The sequence below is a fragment of the Sorex araneus genome, chromosome 8 (genome assembly GCF_027595985.1).
Source record: "Sorex araneus isolate mSorAra2 chromosome 8, mSorAra2.pri, whole genome shotgun sequence".
Taxonomy (NCBI): domain Eukaryota; kingdom Metazoa; phylum Chordata; class Mammalia; order Eulipotyphla; family Soricidae; genus Sorex; species Sorex araneus.
This window is the reverse complement of record NC_073309.1, coordinates 53,377,258-53,389,895: the sequence shown is the minus strand read 5'-3', so window position 1 is coordinate 53,389,895 and position 12,638 is coordinate 53,377,258. Positions and strand designations below refer to the sequence as shown.

Here is a 12,638-nt window from a genome sequence, read left to right as displayed (position 1 = left end):
AGCTGGGGGGTCTGATGGCTGTCCCTGCCCTGTCCCCCCAGGCCTGCCAGCTGGGGGGGTCTGATGGCTGTCCCTGCCCTGTCCCCCCAGGCCTGCCAGCGGGGCCATTCACAGCATCTGGAACATCTGCTCTTCTACGGGGCCGAGCCTGGGGCGCAGAATGCCTCGGGGAACACAGCCCTGCACATCTGTGCCCTCTACAACAAGGTGGGGGGCCCCTGAGCCCACCTTCCTCTTCCCACTCCCCGCCTGCAGTGCTTACCATCCCGTCATCCCACCACACGTGTCCTCCATCACTCATTCATTCATTCTCTTACCCGGTCACTCATTCATTAACCCAGTCACTGGTCATTCCTCCCTTTATCCAGTCACACATTTCCTGGGTCATTCATTCATTGGCCGATCATTCATCCCTCCATTCTTCTCACTGACTCATTTGTTCACTTGGTTATCCATCTGTCCATTCATTTATTCATTCTTCCACTCATTCACTCATTCATTTGGGCCTCAGCTGGGTGTGGGGACAATTAGGAGGTGACCAAAGGACTCCCTCTGTCAGGGGGACATGCCTAGTGTCTGGGAAGTCAGGTTCCCACAGGGTGCCCCCAGCCCTCCCCCAGCCACTGCCTCTGGACACTACAGGGTGAACCCTGCACACAAACATGGATTCCTGGGGGGGGGGGATAGAGTGAAGTGAATTCCACATCCCCTCACCTCCATACACTCGAATTCAGCGACAGCAGGGTTCCCACTGGTACCCATGGGGTCAAAGCAGGAGGCAGGGGCAAAGCCAGGCCAGCTCCCCAAGGGGCACGAGAGTGGGTTGCAAAATTTAGCAGTTTGGGGCTGGGGGTTCCCACTTTGGGAGTTCCGAGTGTAAAGGGGCGGGGCAGAGGCTGGAGAAGGTGGGGTGAGGAGAGCTGGTGCTTCCAGGCAGAGCACCCACTCCTGTGCCCCCTGGCCCCAGGGCCTGAGTCTTCTGCTGGTTTCCCCACCGAAAGAAGCCAAGGTCGGACCCTCGGCCTCAGCTCCCCATCTCCAGGAAGCCTCCCAGGCCCGTCTGCCTCCTCAGTGCTCGCAGCACCAGGCTATGGCTCAGAGCCCAGCACCCTGGGCAAAGGCGGCCGACCGGGGTTCGATTCCCAGCATCCCATATGGTGCCGCCCGGGGTGTCAAACAGAACCAACATGGCACCAACACCCATCATGTCCCTTTCTGCCCCTGCAGCCGTGTGCCGGACAACGGAAGAAGCTCCCAGCAGAGCAGGGTCCCCTGGGCCCCCCTGCACCCCAGTGAGCCCCTTCTCCTCCCAGAGGCATTCTCTCTCCTCCTTGGAGGGGAAGGGCTGTGAGCAGCTAAAGGGAGCAGAGGCTTCACCAGAATAAACCCAGCCATGGTTGGGGGCTGGAGCGATAGCACAGTGGGTAGGGCGTTTGCCTTGCATGCAACCGACCTGGGTTCAATTCCCAGCATCCCATATGGTGCCCCGAGCACCGCCAGGAGTAATTCCTGAGTGCAGAGCCAGGAGTAACCCCTGTGCATCTCCGGGTGTGACCCAAAAAGAGAAAAAAAGCCCTTGTGTTCAGTCACTGCCATCTGGGTCTGGTTCAGGACCCCTCAGGGGACAGGCCCCTCCCATTCACTGGGACGACAAGGATTCTAATGAAAGACAACCCAGGAAGGCAGAGACAGGGCAGGCGAAGGCTTGGACAACGCGGGTTCAATCCCTGGCCCCACAGGGAGCCCCGAGCAGCTGAGTCCCTGACCACCAGAGATAGACAGGAGGTCAGATGGGCAGATAGGATCTACCCTCATCTCTTCTTTAGTATCTGTAAAATGGGTTGAGAACATCCGCTGTGCGGGAAGCCAGCTGGAGGGGAGGAGGGAGGGCTGCTGTGTGCATCTCTGTGGGCACTAGCCCAGCTGGGAGTCCCCTGCCCACTCCCCCCATCTTCCAGCCCGGACTCTAAGTACCTCGCCATGTACAGTGTTGGCTTTGGGTGGGGAAAGTGGGGGCTCCATCCAGGCTATGAGTCCCCATGTCTGCGTGTTCGGTCTGTCCCGAGACCCTGACACACCACCCAGTGAGTGAGTGAAGGCGGGGTCCGCACCCCTGGAGCCCCCCTCCCCCCACCCCAGATGAGGTTACAGGGCCCTAGCAGGGAACAGGACGCTTCTCTGTGGATCCTGCCTGACTGGAGCGAGTGAGTTTTGGTGACTCCTTTCTGCCTCTTTCATCCTCATCTCCCAGCTTCCTGTATCTGCACCCCCCTACCTCCCATATTTCTATGTGAGCCCCGTGTGGTGAGGGCTGTACCCTGCAGGGCAATGGCCCAGGCAGGGGGTGAGAGGGCAGAGCTCAGTCCAGAGCCTAGGCAGGAGTGAGACAAACTCTTGCAATTTGGGGTGTTTTCTGGTGTGTGTGGGGAGTCACGCCTGGTAATGCTCAGGGGCTATTCCTGGCTCTGCACTCAGGAATTACCCCTGGAGGTGCTTGGGGACCATATGGGATGCCGGGGATCAAACCCCGGGTCGACCGCGTGCAGGCAAATGCCCTCCCCACTGTCCTGTCTGTCGCTCTGGCTCCAAACTGGTGATTTCGGAGGGAAGCTGGAGCCCATGGAGAAACTAATGGAGAGAAGAGTAGGTGGGTGGATTGTCGAAGCCCAGGCCGTGACTCCCAGCGACACCCAGGAATTGAAGGGGCTAACTTTGCTGCCTAGGGGACAGATTAGGCTTAGAAGGCTGGGAAGTGGCTCCACAAGCTGGCTGTGTGACCTCAGGCAAAGGGTAACCCTCTCTGAGCCCATTCTATAGGAAGTGCCCCTACGAGCATCTTCGGTGGAGTTGTCTCTCACTAGGAGGTGCTTGGAGATCCCTGATCAGTTGTGCATCTGGGGGTAGAAGCTGGAGAAGAGGTGAGGGGGACCAGCTGCCTGGGACAAAGGGGGAGAGGAATGTGAAACATCATGTCCCTGTGAGACAGTACTATGGGAGAGAGTTCAAAAGACGGAGAGAAATGCAGTTCCTGGGGTCAAGCCACAGCATAGCAGGGAGGGCGTTTGCCTGGCACATGGCCAGACTGGGTTCAATCCCCGGCATCCCTGTGCACTGTCAGGAGTGATTCCTGAGCTCAGAGCCAGGAGTAGCCCCTGAGCATCACCAGGTGTGGCCCAAAACCAACCAAATAAACACAAGAAATACAGTTTCTAAGGCTGAGGGACAGGACCAGGAGCAGGGCCTGGTTGACCTTGCGGCCAACCTGGGTTTGATCTCTGGCACCACAAACGGTCCCCTGAACCCCGCTAGATGTGATCTCTGAGTGCAGAGCCAGGAGTCAGCCCTAAGCACCACTGGGTGTGGTACAACCCCCTAAAACAAAATAAAACCAAACCAGAGCATGAACAGGGGTGGACGTGATTATGACACTGGTGAGTAATTGGCATGTTTATACAACTGTCCTAGCCCCTCTGCCCAGCCCTGGCACCCTGGGCGTGGAACCCTTCTCTTCTGGTTTCCACTGTGTGAGGTTAAGTTGGGCAACTAAGTTAAAGAGACCTGGGCACAGTCTTTGAATGCATGGTGGTCCGCCGAGCATGGCGCTGGAAGCATCTCTTGAGCATTGCAGGGTGTGCCCAAAAGCAGGGAAAAAGACAAATAGAGAAAATACTGCAGAGTCAGATGACCCGGGTTCGAAACCCAGCCCTACCACTCAGTGACCCCTGCGCTTTCTTTGAAACCATAAACGAAGGATGTTTTGGGCCACCTCCAGGCGGTCCAGTGAGTTTCTGCCTCCGCAATGCTGAGATCCAGGCTTGCAGCCTCCTCTGCACGCGCCCCAGGGCTGAGCCTCTCTGGTGGCCGTCACCGCACCCTTCAGACATTGGAACTATGCGACTTTCTGTCTTCCTCGCTGGGGTGGGGAGTGCTACTGCCATCTAGTGGTCGAGCTCAGGAATGTGTCTCAACAGCCTGCGGCTCGGACCCGCACCCCCAATGCCTTCCTTGCAAGGGTTCGAAGAGCCTGGTTCAGAGGGTGCCACCAGGAGAGCATGACAAAAAGTACTGTGAACTTTTAATTGCCCCAGGGTCACATTTTGGGGGGGGGCAAAGATGTGTTTCAGTGGCCAAGCACATGATTGCAAGTTTGAGGTTCTGAGTTTCTTTTTTCTTCCCCCCCGTTTTTTTTTTTTGGTTTTGGGACCACAGCAGCGGTATTAGGGATTACTGCGGGCTCTGCTCACTCGGGGGTCACTCCTGAAGGTGCTTGGGGGACCACAGGGGATAGTGGGGTTGAACTCCAGTCAGTCTCATGCTAGGCAGACACCCTCCCTTCTGTACCATGACTCCAACCCTGAGGTCCTGGAACCCTACTCCATCACTGACAGGTGTGGCACGTTAAAAAAGGGGGAGCTGGAGTGATAGCATAGTGGGAAAGGGAGGGAGGGAGGGGGAGGATAATTGCACTATGCCAACCTGGGTTCAATCCCCAGCACCCCGTTGGTCCCTAACTATAGAACCATGAATGATTCCTGAGCCCCACTGCATCTACCCCCCCCAAATAAAGGAAAGAGTAGCATAGGGCCCACGAGATAGGACAGCAGTTCAGGCGCTTTCCTTGCATCCTGCTGACCCTGGTTAGATCCCACTGCTGTGTGTGGGGGGGGTGTCCCTGAGCACCACCAGGGGTCACTCCTGAGCATACAGACAGGACTTTAGTGCCTGCCAGATGTGACCCACACACACACCACACACCCCAAAAGAAAGAAATTGATGACTTTCATCTTAACATTAAGTTATTTAACACCCAGATCCCGGTCGCTTAAAATGTTTTTTTTTTCTCTTTTTGGATCATATCCAGCGATGCATAGGGCTGGCTCATGCACTCAGGAATTACCCCTGGCGGTGCTCAGGGGACCATATGGGATACTGGGAATCAAACCTGGGTCGGCCACGTGCAAGGCAAACGCCCTACCCGCTGTGCTATTGCTCCAGCCCCCGATCGTTTAAATTTGTAGTCGCTAACAATGTGACTCCACTTCGTGCCAAGTCAGTGAGGTGTGCTGTGGGGTTGGCTTTCAGGACACAGCTGAGTCTGTCTCTCCATATCCTGGCCCCGGGAGGTGACCCTGAGGCCACCTCACCTGCTCTTCCCTCTCTCCCACCAGGAGACCTGTGCCCGTGTCCTCCTCTATCGAGGGGCCAGCAAGGACGTGAAGAACAACAACGGGCAGACGCCATTCCAGGTATGGAGCTGTGGGGCTCAGGGATACAGAAGGGGTGAGGATGGTGCTGGTGGGGGCGGGGGGTGTCGGCTGAGTTGAGGGGTGCTCACGGGACTTCCTGCCTCTTTTCTCTGGGGGACCCCCCTGCCCCCCAGGTGGCAGTGATTGCTGGGAATTTTGAACTGGGGGAGCTGATTCGAAACCATCGTGAACAGGATGTGGGTGAGCTGGGCAGAGGGGTGAGCCTGATGGGGGGAGCTGGGGCCGCAGGTGGGGTAACTGGGAGCCGACTGGGGGAGATTGGAACCCCTGGCATGGCTTCAAGCCCCCACTATGCTCATCTCCCCTTTTTTTGTGCCACCCCCCCCACTGTGCCCTCTCAGTGCCCTTCCAGGAGTCCCCGAAGTACGCTGCCCGGCGTCGGGGGCCCCCGGGATCGGGGCTGACCGTGCCCCCGGCACTGATGCGGGCCAACAGCGACACCAGCATGGCGCTGCCCGACTGGATGGTGTTTGCCGCCCCCGGAGTTCCATCCTCGGGGGCCCCTGGCCCCGCCTCGGGTACCCCCGGCCCATCACAGCCCGCCGCTCCCAGCACCAAGCTCAGCAGCGGGACCCTCCGAAGCGCGAGCAGCCCCCGGGGTGCCCGTGCACGCTCCCCGTCGCGCGGGAGGCACCCTGAAGAGACCAAGAGGCAGCCCCGGGGACGGCCCAGGTAGGGGTCAGCTCAGCCCTGGGCCTCTGCACCACAGGACCCACTTGTGGCCCCCCTGTGCCCTGTCCTGCGGCAGCTGAGGCCCTGGAGCCCTCCTGGTACCTCTGATCTCTTCAACCCAGAGGCAGGGGTACCATCGTGGTCTTAACCCTGAGGCCCAGCAGCGAGGGCCTGAGCCAAGAAGTAAGTCTGGTTCAGAAAAATACATGGCAGGGAGGGCGCTGGCCATGCTCGTGGCTGGCCCCGGCACCCGTAGTGTCCCCCAAGCCCCTCCAGGAGCAATTTCTGAGCGCAGAGCCAGGAGTAAGCCCCTGAGCACTGCCGGCTGTGGCCCAAAACTCAAAAAAGAAAGAAATGGCGGCCTGTCCACTGCGGACAGACGGGAAGAAGGGGGCGAGAGGGAAGGAGAGGCGAGAGCAAGAGTGGAGGGGGCGGGAGGGGGTCTCTGGGAAGGAGCGTCGCCTCCTGGAGAGTGGGTTCGGGGATGGGGAAGGGGTGGGGGCCCAGAGGCCGGCCTGGCTGGGGTGGGGGGCGGCACAGCGGCCCTGGCGCCCGGCGTGAGGACGTGGGAGGCTGAATGCTTGCCGGGCTGGGAATGGGCAGCTGGCCGGGGCCCAGGAGGGAAGGCGGCGCCGCTGAAGGCTCGAGCGGGTGCTGGGAATGACACAATCCCGGGCTCCAGGAAGCTGAATCAGTCTGGGCTCCAGGCCGTGGGTGGGGGGCAGAGCTGAAGCCCGGCGCGGTGGAGGGAGGCGGCAGGGGGAGCCCTAAAGGCCCTCTCTCCACCCCCCATGCCTGGGAAAGCGGCCCACCCTGGCACCGCCGCTTCTCGTTCCTCCACGGAGCCCCTCCTCCCGGAGGTGCCCCCGTGCCCCTGACACCCCCACCCTCTGTGTCTGATGCAGCTCCAGTGGGACTCCACGGGAAGGGCCCGCGGGGGGCACCGGCAGCTCGGGGGGCCCTGGGGGCTCCCTGGGAAGCCGCGGGAGACGCCGCAAGCTCTACTCAGCTGTTCCCGGGCGCTCATTCATGGCAGTGAAGTCGTACCAGGCCCAAGGCGAGGGCGAGATTTCCCTGAGCAAAGGCGAGAAAATCAAAGGTAATGGTGTGCCATTCGCGGGCCAGTCGGGGCACTCCCAGGGGCCCAGCACTGGCCAAAGGAGCAGGCAGTGAAGTGGGGCGACTCCTCAGGGTCACAGCAGCAGTGGGGGGAGCTGCCTATTCCAACCCTAACCCGCCAATCAATAGGCCAGTGAGTGGTTCTCTCTGTGTCCTCCCGCCCACGAGGTCCAGGCTGCCTGTTCATCTTCAGGGTGAGGGCAAGGTGCCAGGTCTGCTGTTGTCAGGGTCCACCTGTCTGGTTCTCTGGAGCCTCCCGGAAGGACCCCATGACCTCACTCAGAATCCAGAACAGAGAGGGGTGCTTCAGGCAGGGGGTCTTCACAGGTGGACAGGGTGGGGTGGGGACCCTCAAGGGGTCTGTGTGTGCAGGAGCAGGCTGCGGGGTCCCCAAGCCCAGCTTCCTCAGTGCCTAACTGGGCAGTCTCAGGCCAGGGCCTTCTGGGCCTCAGTTTCTTCTCCCAGGATGGCTTGTGCCTCCTCCCTCGGCTGCCTCCAGCTCCCAGGCGGTGACTAGGTCCAGTCCCCGAAGCCCTGGGGGACAGAGATCTCCCCCCTTCACCCTCTCAGGAGCATTTGCCCCTAAGTGTGTGGGATGGGAGTGGCAGGGGGCACAGCTGCTGTCACCCAGAGTTCCTGAAGATGCTCCTGTGTCATGGGTATCTGGGTTCCCAGGGATGACCCGGGATGCTGACGGCCCAGCGAGCAGCTGCCAAGAGTGAATCAATGAGTGAATACAGGCGGGTCCCCTCAGCCCTGGGGGCTGGGATGGGGAGAGGGAGAGATAGGCAGAGAGAGGGGAGGGAGAGAGAGAGAGAGTTAGAGAGAGAGAGAGAGAGAGAGAGAGAGAGAGAGAGAGAGAGAGAGAGAGAGAGGGAGGAGGGGGGGAACAGAGGAGAGAGAGCGGGAACCAGAGACAAGGAGAGAGACAGGCAGGACAGAGACAGGAGGGGAGATTGACCTGGTGGAGCGGGGAGTGCAGAAGAGAAATGGAGGCAGAGAGTGGGGTTCAGGGGTGTCTTGGATGCAGGCAGAGCCATGACTGCACCCCCTCACCTTGCAGTGGGGAGGGCTTCTCCCCGGCCCTTTCATTCAGAACCTCCAAGTGGCTGCACTCAGAGGCACCCACTTTCCAGGTAGTACTCTGGGAAGCCCATGCATCAGCCTGGGGTGCAAGGCGACCCCCAGGATCCCCCCACTATCATCATGCCCTTCTCCTTCACCCACAGGATCCCAGGGACCCCAGCTTCCTCTCTGCCCCTCCGACAACCCCTTCCGTTCTCTCTGCAGAAGCAGCACTGCCCCCGAGCCCACTTTTCCCCCTGGGGAACCCGGTTCCCTCAGGAGATTTTTGTGGCCTCGCGTGGCTGAGCAGCTGTGCTGGCAGCTCTGTGAGCCCGCAGCATGGTCAGAGTGGGGACACCTGGTTTCTGGTCCCGTCTGTGCCAAATGTCTGGGGAACAAATGACTGACCCCAAGACCACATAGCCATGGGTCACAGTGGCAGTCAGACACCCCCTGTGACTACAAATCCCTCTGATTCTGTCCCCCAGATCCCTTGAGGGGGTGGCCTGCATCAGACATAGCATCAGATGACCCCCATGCGAACCTGAGTGTGGCTTGACTGTTGCCATCTGTCTAGACAAGGGGGAGTCCCTTGGGAAGGGGGGCTAGTGAGTGTGGGGACAGAGCTGCGAGCGAAACGAATGATGTGGTCACTCAGTGGCTGCAGGTCCCTGTGCTAGGACGAAGCCATGAGGCCACAGTGCTGGGGAGTGGAGGGACTGGTGAGCGGCAACGGCGCTTGCAGTTCCACCTCGGACACCATTAGGGGTCACTCCTGAGCACGGAGCCAGGAGTAAGCCTCAGCATTGCTAGGGCGATCGCATCTCCCCCCCAAATAAAGACCCCCCCTAGTGACAGAATGCCTGCGCCCCACAGCTTCCTGTGTTCAGATCCGGGTGGGGTTGGGATCCTTGAACAGATGCCGCTCAGCTCTGCCAGCCTCAGTTTCTCCAGTAAGGGGGGGCACCACGGAGTACCCTCAGGGGCTCTGACCCGAGGTGAGAGTGGCTGGGCAACATCCCCTTGTCACTCTGTCTCTGTGCCCCCCTCCGCCCCCCCACCCCCCGTGACTGAGTGGTGGGGGAAAGGGTCCCCCTTACTTTTCTTGTGGCAGGAGAGGGAAAGAGGGCACAAACTTCCCATCTGGAACCGGGAAGGTGAAGGAGGCAGAGTGGGGGGCGGGGTTCAGTGAGAGTCAGGCGCCCAGGGCCAGTGTGACCTGAGGCGGGGCAGGGCCAAGCCTAGGACTCTGGGGAGCTACAGTGCAGGAGTGCCCGGGCTTGGCCGGCCCCAGCGCTGCGTCGGCTGGGGTGAGGTGAGGGGGCGTTGGGAGCCCACGCAAATGAAAGTTCCTCTTTGCCTGTCCCCCTCCTCCCCAGTGCTTAGTATCGGGGAAGGAGGTTTCTGGGAAGGCCAGGTCAAAGGTCGCGTTGGCTGGTTCCCCTCGGAGTGCCTGGAAGAGGTCGCCAACCGCTCTCAGGAGGGAAAGCAAGGTAATGGGCGCCGCCCGGGGTCCCTCCCGCCCGACTGAGGTGGAGTTCCAGAGGGAGACCCCACGACGGACCCTTGTCCCCCACAGAAAGCCGCAGCGACAAGGCCAAGCGACTCTTCCGGCATTACACCGTGGGCTCCTACGATAGCTTTGACGCCCCAAGGTAAATAACCGTCCTCGTACCCCAACCTCCCTCCCGGCGCAGTTCACCTTTCCGGTCGCTATTTCTACCCCTGCCTAGCCCCGCGTGCCTCCGTTTCTTCCTTCTCGTTTGGGCGGGGGGGGGGGGACGACGGGGAGCAGAGTGAGCCCCAGATGCGCGCGCCCCACCCCGCAAAGCCGGCCTGGATAGGCAGCCGGAGGGGAGGGGCCGAGGGGCGCGGGGCCGGGGGGGCGCGCGGCCCAGGGGCGCGGGGGCGTGCAGCCCGTCCAGCCCGTGCCCGCAGGTGCGGCGCGGCGTCGCCTCCCGCGTCTGTCCCCGGCGGGGGGCGGGCTGAGGGGCGCGCTGACGCCTCTCCCCTCCCGGGCTGCTCGCTGATTTGCTTCGGAAGTTTGATGGATGGGATTGGTTCGGGGAGGTGAGCTGGGCGGAGCTAGGAAGGGGCAGAAAGGGGGTGCTGCAGGCGGGGCGGGGTGACCCGATGCACGACCCCGGTGCATGGCCTCCCCCCGGCCGGCCGCCGTGCCGGGACCGACTCCGCTGGGGCGCTCGTGTCCTTGTGTTCCCGTGGGGGTGCATGACCTCTGTCTGTGAGCTTATGCGTGTCTGTGTGTTGAGGGGGGGCGGGATGTACGGTCCCGCGGATCCGGCTCGAAAGAGGGGGTGCATTGTGGCTGGCGCTGGGCTCCGGGGGTGCATGCTGGCGGCCGTGCACGAGCCTGCTCCGCTGCGTCCGTCCGCCCGGTGTCCGAGCCGCAAGGCGGGGCTCCCCGCGAGGTCCGCGGGGGGGGCCCCCCCGGACTGGTGGACGCCGCCGCGCCGCCCCGTGCATGTCACTCTGCCTAACTTGAACTCGAGTGTCGCGTTTTCGCATCTCTCCGGCTGCTTTGTGATTCGGCACCTGCGGGTGGGGAGTGGCGTGGGGGGTTCCAGGAGAGCAAGGTCAGGGGCAGGAGGGGGAGGGGCGAGCCCTGATCGGGCGTTTGAAGGATGCTGCCCTTCCGACCCCCTGTGCGCCCCCGGGCCAGGGAAGGGACCCCAGCTCGCAGCCCCCTTGCATTAAATGTGTCCAAACCACGCGTCTGTGTTCTGGCCGGGGGGGACGGGTGGGTCAGGGCTGGCGGTGGGCTGGGCAGAGGAATGACAACATGGGGAGAGGGTGTGTGGGGCTGGGGTGCCATCGGCGCCCCGAGCGTCTGGGCGTTTGACCGTTGTGCGAGTTCTCCGGCTCTGGGCACCCGGTGAGTATGGGGGAGGGTGGCCCTCCTCCCCGGCGCTCCCCCCACCCTCAGTCCCTGCTTGTAAGCATCAGTGTCTGTCGGGGCCACTGGCACTCCCGGCGGGATGGGGGCGTCCCTCTACCCCCTGCACAAACCCCCAGCTGTCTTGTCAGAAGTGTCTCCTGCCCGTCTGCGTCCCGTCTGCATCCCCGTTCGCCTGCACCCGGTCGGCCGGCATGTGCGCGCTCCGCTCCCGACCCCCCTGCCGCCCTTCTCCTTCGACCCCGCGTGCTAGTGGCTTGTGGCCTGAACCCGGCTGTGCCCCTGCGTTCCTCTCTCTTCTCTCCGTGTTGTATGGGGGCTTCTGGGGGGGGATCTGACCCTCGCAGCGGTGGTGCTGTCTGTCCCTCCGCCTGAATTGGGGGGGAGGGGGATGTCGCGGCCAGAAGCCCAAGACCGTGATAGCCTTCCCGGAGTGCTGGGGTGCGTGTGTGATCAGTTGGCGTGGGGGGGGGGTACGTCCCCACTGCAGGGGCCTGTGCACTCCGAGAGTGGGGTCGGGGGCGCGCGTCCCTGCACGCGGCCCGCGACGCCTCCGGCGCGCTCCGGCCGGTCCCCCGCGCGCTTTCCGTCGCTCTGCACCTGCGCGGGCCGGCGGCGGCGGCGGCCGCGGGGGGAGGGGGAGGGGGCGGGGGCCGGACCGGAAGTGCCCCCCTCGCCTCCCCCCGCTCGCCCCTCCCCCCGCTGCCGCCCAGGGGGCCCCGCGCTCCCCTCGCCCGCCCCGCGCAGGACGCCGAGGGCTGCGGGCCGGAGCTGTCGGTGGCTCTGCAGCCGGCGCCGTGCGCGGTGCTCGCGCTCCCGCGGCCGCCGGACCCCCCGGCATGTGAGCCCCCGGCCCTGCCCGCCCTCCCGCGGGGGGGTGCGCGCCCCCTCCCCGCCCCCCTCCCGGCGCGGGTCAGCATGAGGCGGGGCCTGGGGGCCCGGACACGGGGGTTCGGCCGAGCGGGGACGGGGACGGGGACGCGGCGGCGGCGGCGGCGGCGGGGGCGGCCGGTTGCGGGCGCGGGGCCGGGCCCGGGGCCGCGGCGGCGATGGCTTTGTCTGCGCTCGGCGGCGGCGGCCCCAGGGGGGGCTCCCTGCCGCAGCCGCCCCCCGCGCTCTCCTCCAGCTGGCCGGCGCTCGGGCCCCGGCGGCGCAGCGTCTGGTACATCTACAGGTAACGCAGCGCGCCGCCCCCTCGGCTTGGGTGCCGCGAGCTCCCCCCAGCCTCCGGCCTCCCACCCCCACCCCGGCACGCACACGCACTTCCCAGCCCGGCAGTCCAAGCTCCAAGCCCCGCGCGGACCCCCCGAGGGCCCTCCGCGCCAAGACCTGCTGCCCCCATCGAGCCCCGAATGCCCCCCACTCCGCAGCCCAGGCCTCCCATCGCCCCTGCGCGGAGTTCGCCAGTCCCCCCTTCCTTGCCCCTCTCCCGTTCCCGCCGCACGCGCGCGCGCCAGGCCTCCCCTGCGTTCCTCTTTTTCCGCTGCGTGTCCCCGAGCGTGTCCGTGGGCCCGCAGCCGCTCGCTTGGGTGCGTGCGTGCGCGCGCGCGCGAGTGTGTGTGTGTTTGTGTGTGTGTGTGAGTGCGCACCGGGGCCAAGGC

At 63.4% G+C, this 12,638-nt stretch overlaps 1 protein-coding gene across 4 annotated transcripts in view; it reads left to right on the top strand.

Annotated features, from left to right (window-relative positions):
* SHANK1 (SH3 and multiple ankyrin repeat domains 1) overlaps nt 1–12,638 on the top strand; it is a 48,044-nt gene that overhangs the window by 7,129 nt on the left and 28,277 nt on the right. For all 4 annotated transcript variants that reach the window (XM_055145110.1, XM_055145108.1, XM_055145109.1 and 1 more), the window contains exons 8-14: nt 91–207; nt 5,169–5,246; nt 5,381–5,447; nt 5,609–5,939; nt 6,845–7,038; nt 9,503–9,616; nt 9,703–9,778. In XM_055145110.1, coding sequence (XP_055001085.1) covers nt 91–207; nt 5,169–5,246; nt 5,381–5,447; nt 5,609–5,939; nt 6,845–7,038; nt 9,503–9,616; nt 9,703–9,778 — 977 coding nt within the window. The remainder of the gene's footprint in view (nt 1–90; nt 208–5,168; nt 5,247–5,380; nt 5,448–5,608; nt 5,940–6,844; nt 7,039–9,502; nt 9,617–9,702; nt 9,779–12,638) is intronic.